The sequence below is a fragment of the Malania oleifera genome, chromosome 7 (genome assembly GCF_029873635.1).
Source record: "Malania oleifera isolate guangnan ecotype guangnan chromosome 7, ASM2987363v1, whole genome shotgun sequence".
In the NCBI taxonomy this organism is placed as follows: domain Eukaryota; kingdom Viridiplantae; phylum Streptophyta; class Magnoliopsida; order Santalales; family Ximeniaceae; genus Malania; species Malania oleifera.
Window position 1 is genome coordinate 12766689 of NC_080423.1, and position 20933 is coordinate 12787621.

Here is a 20933-nt window from a genome sequence, read left to right on the forward strand (position 1 = left end):
CAAGTGTACTGTCATGGAGTCCATTGTCTACAGAACTTGGCAAGCAAATTATGACAACCAACAAAATAAGCAGCGACTCAAATCCATGATGCAGCAAAACATAAAACAAAAAAATCATAAAAAAACACAAGTTATGAACGGTCACCAATCTTACTGGCGTCAATTCAATTACCAAAAATAAAAATAAAAATTCAAATTCTGCAACACCTTCAGAAGGGTGAGCAGGGCTCTTAAAATTTTCTACATGATTCATGATCTCATGTGTATTTTATGCATAACAAGGTGAAGAAAGTAACAGAGTTCGTTAGTATCATTCAATAAGAGGGGGGAAAAATGAAATATGAAACAATCATGTTACCCAAGACAGTTTATAATTTACAACACAATACCACCTGATATATGTAAATTAATTATCAATAGTTGCTTACATTTAAAATGGACAATATGGTTACATTGTCTCGGCATAACCATGCTGCTGCAGTGCTGCTTCCTTTAATTCCTGAGTACGCAAAGGCAAGAGAAAAATACCAGTCTCTAGAAACTACAACTGACACGTGAATCCAGAATTCACATGGAGCATAAAATCTAATTCAGTGAAACAAAACACAACCAACTCATTTTTTCAACAAGAAACCCTGCGGTATTCGTTTACAAAATTCCCAAAATTTAAGTTGCTATAAAGAGGAGATTGGCTGCCAAGCACTGCTTCTAAAAGATTCAATCAATGAAATTACTAGAGAAAAAATTCCATCCCACAAGATGAGCCCAGTTTAGATAATCAAAAACTTCAGACTCTAAGTAAGACTGATGGATGTCGTGTATGACTGAAGAAGGGTTAATGCTTGCTCTGTGACAGCCCTATTCCTAGCTCGTCTCACCCAATCACCAACAATTTCTGCAGCTTGGCTGCCTCTGGCACCTTCTTCAAGAGTATCTGCTGCCTCAGCAAGTTTCCCTTCAGCCAAATAACTTTCAACCCTGTATATGACAGATTCAATCCCATCACCAGCCGGGTCAGCTTCCCTAACCTAAACAGAGGACAAGAATATTTCAATTAGCAAGTCAGCTGTTCACCGATAAAATGCTAACTGCTAAGTATCATGGATGTAGATCCAGGATCCCCAAACCTTTAACCAGGCAGCAATATGAGCCAAGGAATGTGCTAAAATGCCACCGCCCCCTGGTGGGATTAGACTGAAGTGCCGCAGTGTCCCTTTCAGGGCATCAAACTACAAGAAGAATATAGAGTTCAGTAAAATGTATCAAATTTTGGTTTTTGAACCATTATCACAGTGAACGGTGAACATGGGAAGCTTGTCTTTGGAGTTGAAGCAAAATGAGAAATAATGCAGGGGCCTTTATGGGTTTGGTGATACCAAAAATGAAATGAGTTGCAAACTGGCACCCTATATTTATATCCGTAACTACTAATTAATCATGTGCCTCCCAAATATTGTCAGTTCATGTTAACTTTTCATTAGGCTTCCTGAAAAAAAGGACTGTACACTACAGTTAAAGAACCCAACCATTAATTCATAAATTGTTACAGCAGCAATTTCTAGGGTGGAGTTTGCAAGCAAATAGCAGAGAACAGTGAAATATGCTATGGCTTATGCAAAGGAGTAATAACTTGTACTTGCATATTATCTAAGGGACCCACAGACAACTTGCCTTCTGATGCAGTTGCAATAGACCATCTGTGCCATGGTTTCGAGTTTCTTCTGGAAGGGATGATATGACCAAATCTAAAAGTGAGTCTCTATCAATACCTTCAAGATAACTGTGCAAAGCCTCTATTTCTGCCTGAATTGGTTGCCCTTTAGAAAGTGCATCTTCTAGCACAAGTGCTCCCTACAAGTCCCATATACATATAATTAAAAACAATGCAACATGTGGGCTAGAGAAACAAGCTGATAAATCATGCAATCTACCAACATAATCTTAGTTTCCTCTATTCCAATAACGAAAAAAAAAAAAAAAACAAATTACCAAAGCAAGTTTATGGACAGAGTGACTCTGACGAGCCTCTTCCGATTGTGCATAGAATGCCATACACAAAGCATTTATCTACAAAAGAAAACCAGAGTTATATAAAGTTCTCTATTAGTGCAAAACAAGGAGTAAAATACATATATACACAAAAAAAAACTATAAATAATGTACGCATTTTGTGGGATAGCGGTGCGTACACATGCAGCCAGTGAGGGGAGAGAGAGAGAGAAAGAAATCAGCAATTTTTACCCTAACTAAAGCAGATATTAAAGTTTTAGCACAGTAATGAAAAATTTATCACCACTGTTATTTCCTTGTTGCAACAATTATCTCAGCACCACTCCAGAACCCACTCTCTTTCTGTTTTCTTCTCTCACTGGAAATTAATTATTTAATTATTTGTTTGGATCTTAGTTTTTTACTTTCATGAATTAAAAAATATATTACTACAAGCTTTTAAAATTATTTCCAATAAATTATTTTAGTGTGATTAGTACAAGATTTGATTATAGATGAGCATACTAGAAATTCAAAAGTTACTTATGATTACCAAATTTAACTATATTCCAATATTATTTCTTTCTAAAAATTCAAAAAAGCAGACATATGATATGTACGACAATTACCCACATCCAACCAGTAAGGACAGTGACAATGCCATTATCCCGCAAGCTAAATCCTCCAAATCAGATATAGCAAGCATGTTGGAAACCAAATGACCTAGAGAACTAAAACACTGCCAACAATTGCTACGTCAGGTGCAAAGCAAGTACTCATCACAGCTTATCATATATCTGAATTGACTGACATTCTTTTTCCACCTTTTTTTTGGGGGGGCGGGGGGGTCGGGAATTGGTTGAATCTGGCTAGTAACATTATTCACTATTCGGCGTATCGGCCTAAGTTACACAAAGCTAGCCCATTCACAAGGTTTGAGCCTAGGGCCTATAACATTAAGGTATCCCATGACAAAAAATTTGGCTCTCCCCTAAGGAATTGTTCACATTTTGGAAACAGTCATGCCCTAAGTTACAGGTAGGCCCATCCTACCACATCCCAAGGTTTGATCTGGGATACATAACATTAAAGTATCCCATCATAAACCCATCCTGAGGAATGGCTTACATTTTGGAAACATTCAGTTTCCCATGTTAACATACATGAACCTGTATCGTGACAACAGCAGAGCTATATCAACCAACAGATAACTTCTCCAAGATTGTTTATTAAGACAAGACTGTTACAGTGCACACATGAACCTGTATTATGACAACAACAGAGCTATATCAGCCAACAGATAACTTTTCCAAGATTGTTTCTTAAGACAGTACTGTTAAGTGTGCATTTATATTCTGTGTTGGACTCCTTCATTCCGTCCTGTTCTCTCCCATCGTCTTCCTCTTGTGCTCACATTGTGAAGTCCCAAACCACAACTCACAATGTCCTGTGTTTGAATTAGCCAGTAGACTATATTACTTTACTAACTTTGTGGCACTGAGAAGTTAAAACCATATGCAGATGTTACTATATCTCTAATGTCATTTTATCGACCCCAGGAAAAGTGATTTTGTACTTTGAACTTGTTTTGCTCCATCAAGTTCTTTCATAACCTTATCAGTTATAACTCTTGCTTCTCTTTGGTGATTTTCTCTGAGGAGATCTATTCAGAAGTCTTGCTACAAAATTTTCCTCAAAAAATAACAATTTGTTTGTGTTATTTCTGAGAAGAATATCCCCCAAAATAAAATTTTGCTTTCCTTCTTTTTTTTTCATTAGAAGTCCCTCAAAATCAAATTTTGTTTCAGAACTTTTATTGCTTCTCAAGGAGATGAAATTGGCCTCGAGCAACTTATGAAGACCATTAAAATGTGTGCATATCTAACTATGCTTGTGTAGGAAGTAGATTGTACATGAAGATTTGCTTCTGCCATTTTTTCAATTTGAGATGCCTTCTCACTGGCAATAGCTGCAGCCAATTCCGCTTTCGCTAACTCCTGAACTTTCTTCAGCTTTAATTCTGCTTCACTTTCCTGCGACCATCAAAATATCAGCAAAATATAGTTAGGTCTTCAACTCAGTTTTACTGACAACTTAAAAATGTTTCAACAGCAGAAGGTTAATTATGCACCTTTTGTTCAAGTTCCATTTTAAGTTTCTCTTCTGCTTTTTCTTGAAGTGACTTAATAGCAGCCGCCACCTTTGCCCTCTCTTTGTTCAATTCCTGGAAATTACATACCATAAGATGCCAGATCTAATTTGAGAAAACTATTAATTAAGTCATTAAATTGCCAACAAAGTGCACGACAGTTAACACATAATTATTCACTTAACAACAATATACTAAATATAATTGTCACTCGTTACTGGTTATTTAGTCTCAGTTAATTACTGGTGTGCATTAGTAAGGGTATGATGGTGATTGTAATACACATGACACATTGTAAATAGAGACCTATCACTGTGAATAGGCCATCCAATTTATTAAACATTCTCAACATGGTATTGGAGAATGATCCCAAGACCTCAACCCTAAGTGCCATGGTCACCACCAAACCTAGCCCTAAACCTCGTAGCCTATGCATGTCTGCCACTGTAGAAGCATTGTCCACAACAGCATAGGCCTGAAACAGCTGCAACAACCAGCCAACAGTGACTCAGAGACATCATCAATCTGTAGCTCCATGAAATATCATCATCACAAGCTCACCCACACGCCCGCAGAAAGCTTACTGCTCACTCAGACTCCACATGCTGGACATGAGGCTTTGTAAAGCCTTTTCTTTTCGCCCAATCTGTTCCCAGATGGTTTGAAACCCTTTATAAGCCATGATATCAAGTTGTGGATCATATTTTCTGTTCAAAGATCCAATCTTTTATAGTTGTTCACTCATGACGATTCATAAATGATTGTTTGGTACCATTAGGGTCAATGTGTCAGTGGTAGCTGAGTTCTCCGGGATTGTGGTAGTGTTGTATTAGTTTTTTTTTTATTCATTTTGGTTGTTCACCTTGTTTTTTGTTGGTCTCTTTTGTGAGTGTTGGGATATAGTCCATAAATCCCGTAAATATGTTCCCTTCATATTGAATTAGAAACCAAGAAGATAGATGGAAAGAATTATGAACTGTGGTCGAAGCTTGTCAAGATCTATTTGACATGCTTAGGAAAATATGAAGACTTGTTTTAATCTAGGACAAGTGACAATTTGGAAAAAAAGATTAATTCTAACTAATTCTATTTTATTATATTATATTTCTAGTTTCTAGAAGTTTATATTATATTTATATTGAATTGAATATTTATTTCATTTTCAATGAATATAAAATCATCACTTTACAAAAGGTCAAAAATAATAATAATAATAATACAGAACCAAAATATGACACTTGGGCGACAAACTCCTATGCTCCTTTCATTACGGTATTTCTGAACAAGTTCCTGGATAACAAGCCTAAAGGTTTTCTCATTGATGATATCGATATTGATGATAGTGACCTTGATACGGAGCCGGAGCTGTTAACTATGATGAATGCGCTAACTATGGATATGATGTCGGAAATAGACCGATTCATTCCATCATTGTCAAAGGCCCTTCACTCTCATTCTATCAATTTGAAACTCGATGGAACCCCAGATTGCATGGATGTGCAGGCATCCAGATGTATGCTAGGAGCCTAGGAGACTTGGGATTATATCAGTCTTATTTCCATAACATTAATCATATGTATGATCTACTTTCAGTTACAAGAAGAAGACAGGAGCATCACAAAGTACTTTGCCAAGCAACTCAACATTGTGCAACCCTAAAAGCACACGATAGTTCTTCAAATCCTAGTGGCTTTGAAACCCAAGTTCGAAGTAGGTCCCATATTCTTGATAGTGCAGAGTTGCCATCATTTGCCAATGTTTATTCTCGCATCCTTGCTGCTTCCTCTGGCACCCATTCCTCAGCCCTAGTTCTAATGTTCCGACATCTAGCTCTGAGTACTGCTTTTGTCACTCGAAGGTGGTTCTAATTATCAAATATCAACCAAGTGGTGGCAAAGTTCCCAGGGTGGTTCAAGTAATTGCAGCAAAAGGGATGGATGTGGTGGAGACCCCCCTGTACAAATGTTCATATTGTGGACAAAAAGGTTGGTTCAGAAATTTTTACAATCTTCACAGTAAACAGCTGCATATTGCCAATGAAGCCACTAGATTCTATTCTCCCCTGTCAGCAACTGGGGAGCACAGCATCTAGGGGTGTAATCAGTTATAATTGGTTCAATTTTACCCAAAACTGATGATCAAACCAAAAATATTTGCTTTTTTAATTTCCCTCAAACTGATCCTAAGCCGAAATCCGGAAGTTTGGTTAAAAATGATAGCTGATTTTTTTGTTCAAATCGGGTTTGAATCCATTTGAAAATCACAAACACGCATGTCTAGAACTTAAAAAAATCAATGAAAGAACTTGTTCTTCAAATTATTCCAATAATTCCAAACCTAAATATAGATAGGCCCATAATTGATCAAAGAAAAACAGCTAGAAGCTCAAAAAAAGGAGACATGAGTAGCAAACATCAAGCCCACCACAGTCCACACGTCCATAAGACAAGTGAAGCGCAGCAGGCTTTTATAAGAGGGAGAGGGCTCCCCAACCGTGAAGGAGTCGATGTGGGATAACTATTGCATGCACAAACAAAGCAAAACAACAAACCAAGGGTCGTCCTCATTGTCCCACATCATTTTGGGAGAAGGTGGCCCTTTTCTTCACCTGTAAAATGCTTCCGCCCCCACGTCTGAAGTTAGGATATTGAATTAATATTTTTATAAAACCACAACACCACATTTATTGATCATATGAAATTTTGAAAATAAGAAATAAGTCCAAGATACTAATATTAAATTATGAATGATAAAATCTAAAATTAAAAATATAATTTGATTTTTCATTTTTTTTTTTTTTTCAGTTTGGTTTACATTTACAACCAAAACCAAAATCAGAACTAATAAACTGGATCAAAATGTGAAATGGTTCGCTTTTCAATTATTAGAAAAAAAAATTAGACCCCTAACTATATCACTTTCAGAGAAAGAGCATTCAAAGTTCCTATAGCATTAGGCATCCCAGCTTGCTTGTCATCCAGCATTTCTCTCACTATTCCTTGAAATATAGATTCAGCTGCTAGCAACCCATATGACAGGCGTAACTAATTTCTTTTCCACTCTCCAGCATTCTAAAATTTACCTCATGTTACATTTATCAATGGTTCCACTACAATTGTTAAGGGGATAAGGACAGTAAATCCTATTCCCTTCACCTACCTACCTTCATGCCAATTAGCAAGATTATATAATCCCCTCATTTTGTTGTCATTAAATATTTGAGATTAGGAAGAATACTGGTAGAGGACATGAGGCCAATGCCAGTAGATTTCACTATTTTGACTCACTATCTCCTTGTACTGCATGCACTACAGCTGCTACATCACTTCAAATCCATTATCGCCACAATCATCCTTCATTGGACAAGTTAAAATCAGTTCGCTCCTACTTTGAGTTCTGTGTATAGATTTGAATTTAAGTCTTGTAAGTTGGGAAGGCATCATGTTCCGTTTTCTTCTCGAGTCAAGAAACAAGTAGTCAGCCCTTTTGTGTTAGTCCTTTCTAATGTTTGGAGTCTTCTTCGGGTTTTGTCAAAGTTGGGTGTCCAATATTGTCACTTTTTCGTATATGACTACTCAAGGATGACTTGATTATATTTAATTTAGGATTATTTTGAGTTATTTATATATTTTTTGCCTTTTGTTATAACATGAAGACTCTGCTTAGATACTTAACAGTGATAATGCAAAGAAGTATTCAGCACCCAATTCAGTCATCTTGTGCTCCCACTCCACAACAGAATGGGGTTGCAGAGAGGAAAACCAGACATATCCTTGAAGTCCCCTGCACCCTATTGTATTATATGAATGTTCCCAAAATATTTTGTAATGATGTGGGGCTCACTTCTAGCTCTCCTATAGACAAAATACCATCATGAGCCCTTGGCGGTAAAATACCCCATTTGATTCTCTTTCTGAAAGCCATGTGTTTTATCTCTCTCCCCATATGTTTATGCGTGTGCGCTTTGTTCATTAGTTAACTCCAAGAGAGAATAAGCTGGATCCTCAGGCTATCAAATGTGTTTTTGGTACTCAAAAGAGTATATCATTGTTATAATCCTACTTTCCTAAAGCCAACCCAACCTTGATAAGTCACTTCCTTTGCCTGGGCATCTAGATTCTGGTCTATTATCTCTGCCCAATCATCCTCTTGCATCTCCACGTACTTTGAATCCTTTTAGTCACCTTTGCATCTTCTAGCTCTCCTATAGACAAAATACCATCATGAGCCCTTGGCGGTAAAATACCCCATTTGATTCTCTTTCTCAAAGCCATGTGTTCTATCTCTCTCCCCATATGTTTATGCATGTGCGCTTTGTTCATTAGTTAACTCCAAGAGAGAATAAGCTGGATCCTCAGGCTATCAATTGTGTTTTTGGTACTCAAAAGAGTATATCATTGTTATAATCCTACTTTCCTAAAGCCAACCCATCCTTGATAAGTCCCTTCCTTCGCCTGGGCATCTAGATTCTGGTCTATTATCTCTGCCCAATCATCCTCTTGCATCTTCATGTACTTTGAATCCTTTTAGTCACCTATGTCATCCTAATTTGCAAGCCTACACATAACCCGTCTGAATGCCCTTTTTGTTGCCAAAGGATATACTCAAGTGTATGGTTTGGACTATTCTGACACGTCCTCCCTTGTCTCCAAACTTGCCTCAGTTTGTCTATTCATCTCCTTAACCACCACCTACCATTGGGCATTGACCTTCACATAACTAAGTGAAGAATTCCTACATGGTGATCTTGAGGAGGGGGTCCATAAAGAGCAACCACCCAAGTTTGTTGCCCAAGGTAAGTCAGCATTGGTTTGAAGCAATCCCTAAGAGAATGGTTTGGTATGTTCAATGTAGTTGCGTTTGAGTTTGGACTTGAATGTTGTGCAATAGATCATTCTGCATTTTATTGCCACATTGTCGCTGGAATGATTTTGCTCGTTGTATATATAGCTGACATTATGATTACAATGTCGCCACTAGGATTTTGCTGATTGTGTATATAGATGGCATTGTCATTACTGGTAATGATGACAAAGTCTGAAGTAGTTTCTCTGAAAAAATTCAAATTAAAAATTTTGAATGCATTAAAATACCTCTTGGATGTATAAGTATCCAAATCTCGTACAAGACTGCATTGTTATAGAGGAAGAATGTTCCAGATTTTTTAGAAGAGACTGAGCTATTGAGATCTGAACGACTATAACATGTTGGCCCATTGGGGAGTTTTTAAACTACCTCACAATAACATGACCAAACATATACTCCACAAGTGTTTTGAGCCAATTTCTTGATTCTCCCAAAATCATCATTCTTATCTCTCAATACCTTAAAGCTGCACCTAGAAGAGGTCGCACATATCTCGCAATGGCTCTTGTATTAGGATCAGGGTCACACTCAGATTCATAATTATATAGATACACAACCAGGTCCTTTCTTTATGGTAACCTAGTATCCTGGAAGAGTACAACAAATCAACAACAAAACCAAGCCTTAGTCCCACTAAGTGGGGTTGGCTATATGAATCCTTTTCCGCCAATTTATGCGATCATGGACCATTTCTTTTGATAAATTCAAGGATATTAAATACTTACTCACTATCTCCTCCCAGGTTATTTTAGGTCTACCCATAACCCTTCTACTGTCCCCCATAGTAACTAAGTCACTCTTCCTCACAGGTGCACTATGTGGCCTATGTTGCAAGCGTCCATACCATCTGAGTCGTCCCTCCCTTATCTTATCTTTTATAGGAGCTACACCTAACTTACCACGAATATGTTCATTCCTTAATTTATCTTTCAATGTTATACCACTCATCCATCTAAGCATTCTCATCTCGGCAACTTTTACTTTTTGGATATTATGTTTCTTCGTCGCCCAACATTCCGATCCATGCAGCATAACTGGTCTTATAGTTGTTCTATAAAACTTTTCTTTCAATTTTAAGGGTATTCTACGATCATAGAGCACAATTAAAGCACTTCTCCATTTTACCCAACCTGTTTTAACTCTATGCATTCCATCATCTTCAATTTCTCCTTCAGCTTACATAATAAATCCAAGGTATCGAAATCTACAAGTGCTATTTATATCTTAAGAAATAAAATATTTTGGCCCAAATGACTGCTGAATCAGAACATTGGATCATGGCACACACAAGATGAACTAGTATAGCTAAAGAACATGTTGGAAGAACTTGGTTTTTCACATTCACAGACTATGGAGTTGATGTGAAATAAGCAAGCTTCCGTTCATATTAGCCTCCAAACTAATCTTCCATATGAGTAGGCAAACCACATCGAAGTTGATGGTGGCTTTGTTCAGAAGAAACTTATGTGAAGACTGAATTCCAACTTGCTGATTTTTTCACTAAATCTCTTGTAGGTGCTCAAGTTAAATCCATTTGCAACAAGCGAGGAGCATATAATATCTATGCTTCAGCTTGAGGAGAGTGTTACTCATTACTGGTTATTTAGTCTAGTTATTTAGTATTAATTATTTAGTGTTACTATCATGTGTTAGCAAAACTGAGAAGTGGGGCTATGATGGTCATTATAATGTATGTGACATGCATTATAAAGAGAAAGGGAGATGTAACGTTGTGATTGGGTTTTCCATTTTACTAAACATTCTCCACGATAACAACAACATTCAAGATAACATATAACAATTTAAAATTCAAGTTCTATATTTTATTATGCCCCCCAAGACCCAAAAAAGTGTGTGAAATATAATCCTACAACTTAGGTCAACCTACACTAGAAAGCATGTCCTGTATCAACCATTCATAAGGAAAATGAGTTCTTTATAAACCCTTAAATTGTTCATTGAATGACTTTGTAATCATCTAGTATTTAAGGCCAATTATTTGGCCACTTCGACAGTCTTTCGTTTCAAACATAATTAAGCACCTTGCTAAAAACTTAAAACCAAATTAGGTAGGCTATGGGTGGAAGTTATAGACTTATATCATAAGGATTATGCACACAGGCTTAAAACCAAAAATTCAAGCAAGTATCCTAATAGGTCCCTAACTCCTCCGAACAAAGCTTTTGCCATCAAGTCGATATGGTGAGTCTCAAGCATTGATTTTGCTCCTCCCCTGAAGTTATTTTGCCATCAAGTTGATTTTAGCTAATTGCTTGTGTTCTTCCGGCGCTAATGGGGGAGGCCAAATTTTTCATATGTAAAAAGGTTTTGTTCTTTTGAGAAGAGTGGCTAGTATTTTAGTATCATGTACAAGAATGATCGCCATTTCTTCCATCTTTTTCCGTCAAGGGAGGAAAAGAAATTACTTTTAGAAGAGTTACACTAATTTTTTCTTCACAAAAACCATATACCCTTGGATTAGAACATTCAAAGCACCAAATCATTTTTTTTATATTGAGAGTGAGAAAGAATAGCTTTTGTAGGCTCTTCACTTTGGAGAAGAGCCTAAACAAGAACTCCATACAGATGATTTGCATTCTGGAAGGAAAAAAGGTAGGCGGCTAGGAGTTCTTTGAAGGGCAATACAAAGAGCAATTGGGCTAATTTTGATTACCAAAGGACAACACCTATATTGCGTTATGCTGATTGTGGTTCAGCAAATGTGCATCAAGGGGTTGGAAACCTAGACATAGTTCCCCGTGAAAGAAACAATTCACCACGGCATTAGGGAAGGTTCCACAGTAGCACCAATGGTGGAACTCCGACGAGGGAAGCCAAGAAAGGAAAGACAATGATCAAGACGGATTTGAATGAACTGTAAATGAGGATATTCATGAAGGATTTCTACAAACAAAATCATAGGAGAAGATTCTCTTGTGGAACGGGCATTTCAGGCGCAAAGGTGTAATAGGGCTTGGGCTCCTAAATATAATTTTTATAGGCCTATAGAGGTTGCCTTTCTTTACCTGGGGAGCAACTCATGGTAAGATATTAACCCTGGACAACTTGCAGAGAAGGGGGTTCACCATCACCAACAGATGCCCCCTTTGCAATGCTGATGTAGAATCAATTGAGCACATCCTTCTTCATTGCCCCTGGACCAGAAATCTTGGAAATTGGCTCTAATTTTGATTGGGCAACGATGGGTTATTGCCAGCTCTGTGGGAGGGAGCTTTGGCCTAGAGAGGGATTCGAACAAAAAATGAAAGGAGAAACGTTTTGTCTCTCATTCCTCTCACAATTTTCTGGTGTGTTTGGAAATCAAGGAACAGGTGAGTGTTTAAAAGTTCAATCTCATTGCTTCAGATCAGCAAAGAGCAATGGTTATTGTGATTACTAGTGGCATAGTGGACATATAGCAAATGAGTTCAACGCAATTTTTTATTTTTGTGACACCCTTCAAAGTGGTTGATTTCCTATACCTTGGGCTAGCATCCCCTTGATGCCCTTTCAATATATTACCCTTTACTAATAAAAAAAAAAATCATTTTGATGGACCCAAAGAAAATGACAAAGAATTCTAGGCCCAATGGAGAGAGGGTCATCTATAGTCAAATCTTAAGGAAGAGGCAGCCAAAATGGGCCCAAATTGGAGAAATTCAGAGTGATGAAGAGGAGTAAGGGGGGCAAAAAGTTGGAGCATATAAAGATGATAGAAGAGGAAATCATGAGCTAGTGGCAAAGTTTAGCTGATAACGCGTACCAACCCAAAATTTAGTGAGGTTGTTGTACATCTACGATTGTGTGAAGAAGATAAATGAGGAGAGTTTTTTTTTTTTAATCAGCAAAGAGAAATTATATAAAACATTCATTTGATCTTCAAATGGATGAGGGAGGCTTATATGACAAAAAAAAAAAGGAAGTCATGCAATCAGAAAGCTAAGACAGAGCATTATTTAAATTTGGAGATGATGGGGAAGAGTCGTTATCCTCTTTTGACCTCGAAGATGAAGACTTGTTAATCAAAAAGCTGAAGAGGAAGCGTGATGGAGGAAGGGGCAAAGAAGAAGGTTAGAAGATTCAGAAGCTCAAGGGGAATTAATGAAGGCAGAAGCTCAAAGTTTCTTTTATCTTGAGATAATCAAATTGGCCTTATTCCAAGATTTCAAAGAGTAGATGATGCCAAGATGTCAACGAGAACCAATCTTTCCGCAACAACCATAACTTCTCTTCATTCTGACAAATTCTTAACCCCAAGCTCCCTTTCTAGCCCCAGTGCAATTACAAAAAGATTTAGAAAACAATCTTTCAAAGGCCAAGCAGGGTAATACTGCTAATCCTAAAAGGTACTTCTCCCATTACTATGTCATTTCATTCTAACTTTGAATTACTGAATTGCCATAATGAATTAGAACCTAGGAAATCTTAATACCTCTGACCTTTCGGGGATGAAAGAGGAAACCAAGCAGCTCAGGAACTCTTCATTGATTTGGGTCTTAGTAAGTTGGTTCCTTTTGGGAATTTGGCCAGGCTCTTTTTTTGGACATCGAGAAAGGAGAAAAGCCACAAAAAAAAAAAAAAAACATTAAACAGAGAATTGGTTAGATAACCTAACACGGTCAATTATGAGAAAGGGAGTAGATTTCCAAGGGTCAATCTTGAAATTAAATGGAGCTCTTCTTTTTTTTGAAAGGTAGAAATTAAATGGAGCTTTTATTTTGGAATGTTAAGAGGTCTAGAGTGCGGTGGACGGCAATATAATTATTAAGGATTTGATGAATAGAGTTAGTCCAGATATTTTGTTTTTGCAAGAGTTGAGGAGAGATAGATGCTCATTTCTTTAGGAGTATTTGGGATTCTGGATATGAAGTGTAGGTGGCTTTCCCTTCTTTAGGAGCCTCAGCTTTCCCTTCTAGGCAAGCTGTTTTCAAAGAATGTGTTAGGGTCCTTGTTGGTCCGCCTTGAAGTTAGTGGTGTTTAGGAGGTGGTTCACCTCTGTTTATTGCCCTGCACAACATTCAGCATAACAGTTTTTTTTTTTTTTTTTCAACAATTCGCTAGTTTGTTTAAAATTTGCAGTCCATGTTGGGTTGTAGGAAGTGATTTCAATCTTATCAGCTGTTTGAGGGAGAAATCTAAGAATTTGAGGGTGACTATTGACATAAATAAATTTGACTTTTTCTTTGGGATTGTGGTCTCAAGGATTTTCCCTCGGAAAATAGATGCTATGCTTGGGGGGCATCCAGAAACTGACAAGCTTCGTACTAACAAATTCCTTTTTACAATGCTTGGGAAGACTTACTCCCGAATATTGTGCAAGAGGTGTTGGTTAGGCTCATTTCTAATCATTGCCCAATTCTCTTGGACTCCATACAATTTGACCCCCTTTAGGTTTGAGAATAGGTGGCTGTCACACCCTTGTTTTCACGATAATGTTGGAGTTTGGTGGAAGAAGAGCCATGTTCAAGAGTGGGAGGATTTTAAACTGATGAGAAAATTGAATTTGTCAAAAATAAGCTAAAGGATTGAATAAAGAGGTGTCGGGATGGGAACATCAAGGAGAAGCCAAACAATATTTTGACTAATATTATTAGCATGGATAGTGTAGTATGTTGGGGGAGGAAGATACTATTAGAAGGGTTCATCTACGCGATGAGTAGGAGGTGCTTATGTTAAGGGAAGAGAGGAGGTGGCATAAAAAACTTAGGGTTAGTTGGGTTAGAGAGGGGAATTGAAATTCTAGGTTATTTCACACTATGGTTAATGGAAGTCTCATTGTGAAACTAGAGTTAGACTCAGGAAGGGTGGGGAGAGATAGCAAACAGACTGAGGATGAGATTACTATTTTTTTGTAAATTGTTGTATAGTGATGAGCACAAGAACAGGCTAAAGGTGGAGGCACCTAATTGGAGACCTATTGAGACAGAGGCTGCAAACTGGTTGGAGAGGCCTTTTGATTTGGAGGAAGTTAGAAGTATGTGTTTGACATGGATAGGGATAAAGCACCAAGCCCAAACAGTTTTACAATGGCCTTTTTCCAAGACAATTGAAAAGTGATAAAAGATGATATCGTGAGGGTTTTTTCCCTTTTCGTGGAGTTCCATAGGAGTGGGGTCGTGTGCAAGAGTATTACTTCTACTTTCATTGTCCTTATTACAAAAAAGGACAGGTCCACGTGGGTGAAGCCTTTTAGGCTAATTGTCTTGTGACCAGTGTTTATCAAGTCTTAACTAAGATTCTATAAAGGAGAATCAGGGAGGAGTTCAAGGATATGGTGACAATGGTCCAATATGCTTTTTGTTGTAGATAAACAAATCTTGGATACAATTTCAAGAGGTACTTGAGGATGTGATGAGGAGGGGCAAGAAAGGCGTGGTTTTTAAATTGGATTCTGAAAAATCCTATGACATGGTTAATTGGGTTTCCTTGACAAAGTGTTACAGAAAAAAAAAGAAGTTTGGGTCAGTGTGGCATACTAAGATTAAAGGGTAACCCACTTTCACTAATATATTGTGATTTTTAAGGCAAAGAAAGGTGTGGCTTTAAAATTGGATTTTGACAAATCCTAGTACAAGGCTAATTGGGTTTACTTAACAAAGTGTTGTAGAAAAAGGGGTTTGGATCAGTGTGGTGTACCTAGATTAAAGGGTGCCCCGATTTCACTAATATACTATGATTGTTAAGGGTCAGCCTAGGGATTAGTTTAGGGTAAGGGTTAAGACAAGGGGATCCATTATCCCCTTTTTTCGTTTACTCTGGTGTTGGATGATTCAAGTAGATTGATTCTTCATGCTTAGGATCTAGGGATGATTGTCTTTTGATTGGGAGATAGGATTTTGAGTTGTCTCATCGTTATTTTGCGGTGGTACTATTTTTCTACTAAGAACAATGTTGCGAAATTCCGCAAGGTTCTGTTTTTTTTAAAAGCATTTTTTAGAAGATTTCAAGGTTGAGGATAAATCTATCCAGGAATGGTTTAGCGGGTATCAATTTTAGTAGAGTTAACATTTTTAATCTCTAGTAGGTTGTGAATCTTTGGCTCAGCCTTCATCATATCTTGGTCTTCCTTTGAAAGGTAATCCTTTTTTGGATACTTTTTGGGAACTGATAATTGAGAGAGCAATGAAAAGATAAAAGGGTGGGAAGAGAGCTTTTCTTTTCTTATGGGGTAGGATCACTCTTGTAGTGCTTCCCTTGCTAATTTTCCCATTTTTTATCCCTTTCAAGATTACCTACTAAGGTAGGAAGGAGCTTGGAGAAAATTATGAAAGACTTCTTGTGGTCAGTTTTTGGGGAGAATAAGAGGGATCACCTTGTTAGTTGGAGGTGGTTAAGAAGCCGAAGTATGAAGGTGTGGGGCTTGGAAATATGTTTTCTAAGAACATCTCTTTACTTGAAAAATGGACATGGAGGTTTCATTTAGAGTATAACACCTTCTGGCACTAGGTTATTAAGAGTACGTATGGAATGCATCAAATGGAAGGAATACCAGGGGGAGTGGTAGTGCGTCTCATAGGGGCACCTACCCAGGTAGCTAGTCTTTTCTTTCCTCTTACTCATCTTAAAGTGGGTACTAGTGATAAAATCTGTTTTGGGAGGATATTTGGGTAGGTGAGACGTTGAAGTTATTGGTGTTATGCTTGTTTAGACTTTCTTCCGTTCATAATGCACTAATTTTAAATTGTAATTTTTTAGAGGTGAACTGTTTCCTTACTTTGAGGGGGATGCAAGGCTTTGGAGTGGAGATTCAAAGCCCTTAAAAAATCAAGAAATCCTAGCCCTTTTCTAGTTGAACAAAGTTGTTTGGAAAGAAAAAGTACTTTTAAGATCCAAGGATTCAAAGCCCTTAAAAAATCAAGAAATCCTAGCCCTTTTCTAGTTGAACAAAGTTGTTTGGAAAGAAAAAGTACTTTTAAGATCCAAGCTTTCAACTGGAATCTTGCTCTCATCATGAATCATTTGCATCAAATAACAAGGCTTCATAAAGCTCTTAGTCCAGATGTTTGTATGTTGTGCCATGAGGCAACAAGAATAATGGTCAATTGGTCATATATTCCTCCATTGCTAGTGGCCAAGTATCTATGTCGAAATTTGATTTCTTATCATGGTTAGGATGGGATGGCTCTGAAGAATGTTCATTACTTTTTGTTGAAGTTTTCGGGTTGAATGAAAGAGGAAGGATCTTTTGGAACTGTGCAATATATGCTATTTTGTGGATACTTTGGCTTGAAAGGAATGCTAAAATTTTTGAAGACCAGAAGACTTATCTAGTTTGCTTTGGGAGAAAGTTGCTTTTTTGCTTCCTTTTGGGCTCACTCTTTTGGGGTTTTGGTGGCGTCTTTCGCTGTCCAATATTCAGAGGGGCTGAAAGGCAGCTTTATGCAATTCTTCTTTTTTTTTTTTTTGAGGATATCTTATCCTCATTTCCTTGTAATTATTTCTTTTCTTAATAGACTCATTTTGTTGTTTAAGAAACACCATTTGGTATTGTTTGATGCATAACAGGTTCAATGTTGATATATAATGTACCAAGTTCAATGTTGATTCATGTACAAGCATGGAATAACAAAACATAACAACCAGCTAAAAATGAAGAGTAGAACTGTACAGGCAGCATCCACGCATGAATGCAAAGGCAAAGTGTTGGTATGACAAGCAGCATGCTCCTGCAGTGGCTATGGAATCCCACATTGGAAGGGTAATAAAGAACAGCACAGTAACCCTCTTAACTGCATGTTTGGTATGTACGAATAAATGGAATCGGATTTTTTTCACTTGATTTCATCATTACCACCCCCACCCCCCAATTCAAATTTTCATTTCATTCCTTTCCTAACCTATTCCATTCCGCAAACCAAACATGCATTCTCCCATTCCTAGACTTTATTCCTCAAATCATAAGACCTGGAGATCCACTTTCATAAGTCCTGCCTGTGATGTACTTAATGTCTTAATCTTTTCACACACATATAGTCCCAAGCCCGGGTAAGGGAAGAGAGTTGTGTTAGGTAACTAACAACCAATGTAAAATTTGTCTGATCACTATGATATTAATCTTTACCAAATTAAAGGGATATTCTACAGGACGACTGTAAGACCAACTATGCTATATGGATCACAATGTTGGGCGACTATTAAGATGAGAATGCTAAGGTGGAAGAGTGGTAGAACATTAAAAGATAAACTAAGGAGTGCACATATTCGTGGTAAGCTAGGGGTAGCTCCTACAGAAGATAAGGGAGGGATGCCTCAGATGGCTTGAGTATCAACATATGTCAAATAATGCACAATTGAGGAGTGACCTAGTTACTATGAGGGGTAGTAGCAGCAGCAGGGTTAGACTTAAAATAACTTGGAATGAGATAGTGAGTAAGGATTTAATAGCCTTGAATTTGTTGGTGTAAATTGCCCATGGTTGTGTAAATTGGCGAAAAGGATTCATGAACTCGACCCCACCATAAGGGACTTAAGGCTTGGTTTATTGTTGATTGTTTCAAAACCCACAAAAATTGAGAACTAAAATTTCAAAATTTTTAAACCAATTCTAAATAAATTAATCAAAATTAGAACAGGTAAAATCAATCAAATTGGTTTTTTGCTATCAATTTTTTTTTAAGACAACATAATTAAGTCAACCACATAAACCGATGTAAGGAATGATTTTTGAACTGCAAAGAGAACATGAAGTGATTCAGAGAGTTAAGGAAGAATGAAGGATCTCAGTTCCTGTCAACCAAGTGCAACTCTAATGCGAAATGTCGCTGAAAATTGAACCGAATAGCATAGGAACAGAATCAATCATCTTCTCTACACGATACTAAGAGTCGGTCAAAAATCTTGTGTTGCTTGAAAGATTTAGACAAACTGGAGTTGAAGGACGCATTAATACAGGAGTCTTGACCAATCCAAAAGGGAGTTTGGATATGCTTGTTGATCTTGAAGGATGACACTTCACCTTCTCCGGGAATAGGAGTAACAGAAAAGCAATCACTGCAACCAGATTCAGCAGGGGAAGAGAAAGTGTGTGAAAAATGCTGCCAAGTGAGTGTGACCATGATGAAACCATGATTTTTAAACACAGACCAGATTCTAGAAGTACAATTATGATAAAAAAATTTCCATTCTTAAGATATATGGCTGAAATGAATAGATCATCAAGAATCCCTTTTTTTTTTGGAAGCAAATTAGATTTTTTTTATTAGAATGCAAATCAAATCTTCTATCTTTGAAAATTTCAAGTCAGATAAGGAAACTACTAAATGAAAATAAATTGATATTAGAGAACATTTAATTAGCTAATTAAAAACTTAATAGTAAAACTAGGATTATGGGAGGTCAAGGGGAGTTAGACTAGAGTTTCTTTCTGCTGTGTGCAATTAGAGGAGGCTGCATCTGCTGGAGGAGGTAGCTTAGCTGCATGCCAGAAAAGGGTGCATGGCCAGAGGCTGTTGCTGTCACCGAAGCTTGCTGCTGTTGCCAGAGGAGGCTGCTGCACTGCCGAAGAAGGAGATGCAGCTTGGCAGTGTGGATCTTATTTTTTATTTTAAAAAAAAAAAATCACCAGGTGGACCAATGTCTGACTCAACGTACAATTCTCGATTCGAATCATACGATTTGTATCGAGAAAGGCATAAATCGGTTCAAATCGCATCAGAGAATTGAAGAAGGCAGTAAATCGAGGTGCATCGTACGATTCACCTGGTGAAACCGTGAATTGAATCAAATCGTATGAATCGTAAGATTCAGATGCAACTCCCCTAAAACCCAACTCAAAGATTTTTAAACCCTTTTCTTTTTCATGCTGGCCTTCCATTTGCTATTACATGAGTTTTGTCTTTCAAGAGGGAAGAAAGAAGTCTGTTGGCCCTCTCATTCTGCACCTCTCATTTCTGCCATTAGATAAGATTAGAAGAAAATCAGAGTTAGAGAAGGAAACCTGTCTTACGAAGAAAACCAAAGTCAACTAGGTGGGTGAGCTTTTGGTTGGTGCAATGCCCTCTCCATTCCTTCAGATTTAAAGATCTATTTTTTCATTAGTTTCTATATTTTGGTAAGTTTTGTTTGTGTTTTTCATTTGCTTTCTCTTCTTGTTTTAGTTATTAGAGCAAGCCCATGCAATAAAAATGACTTTTCTTATTAAACACCATAAATTTCAAATTTTTATTGTTTCTCATTGATTCATCCCCTTAAAATCCATAAGTTCAATTTTTCATTAAGTTTTTCTACCTCTCCTTATTGTTTTTTAAAGAAAGCATACACATGAATTTTTATTTTTAAACTTGTAAACTTACACCATAAGCATGAATATCAATTTTTAAAAACATTTTTTGTCCTTATCTTACTTTAGAGTGTATCTTGAACTCTTAGACTTGGTGCTTTAGCTCTGAGTCACCTAACCAAGTGTTATAGTTTCATAGAAATTAGCTTAACTTGATACTTGATAGAGGTGGAATGGTTAGATCATGGTATATCTTGCATATGGCTACTTTTATTTTTATATCAATATATGTATAATGGTAGGATTTAGACCTACAAAACTTGCTTCGAGGGCAAGCGCCCTTCCAATTATCAACATGGATGATCCATATTTGTTGAAATTTCAACGTATATTTTTTACTATTTTACTTGTTTGACATATATGCAAGTGATTTGGAAAGGCGTGGCAGCAGTAGTGTAGGCAGTAGAAGGAGATAGCGGCTCAAAGTGACAGAGTCCACCAGCTTCACGCCCTCCACCAATACTCTTCCTCGGCTTCAAAGCTTGAATAACCACACAATCAAGGAAGAATGTCTCTGAACAGTTCATGGATTTAGTAATCTTGCCAATGGACATAAGTATAAAAGGAAGCTTGGGAATATACAAAACCGAAGGAAGAGAAATAGAAGTAGTGGGATTTACAATCCCAATTCCCTTGATTGTAGCGGTGGAT

At 37.3% G+C, this 20933-nt stretch overlaps 1 protein-coding gene across 1 annotated transcript in view; it reads right to left on the minus strand.

Annotated features, from left to right (window-relative positions):
- Nucleotides 1–374: 374 nt before the first annotated feature.
- Nucleotides 375–20933, minus strand: part of LOC131159542 (MICOS complex subunit MIC60, mitochondrial) — a 32326-nt gene continuing 11767 nt past the window's right edge. The window contains exons 7-12 of the mRNA XM_058114553.1: nt 4121–4213; nt 3903–4022; nt 1990–2067; nt 1672–1851; nt 1128–1229; nt 375–1028 (exon numbers count right to left, since the gene is read on the minus strand). Of these exons, the coding sequence (XP_057970536.1) occupies nt 795–1028; nt 1128–1229; nt 1672–1851; nt 1990–2067; nt 3903–4022; nt 4121–4213 (807 nt within the window). The 3' untranslated portion in view covers nt 375–794. The remainder of the gene's footprint in view (nt 1029–1127; nt 1230–1671; nt 1852–1989; nt 2068–3902; nt 4023–4120; nt 4214–20933) is intronic.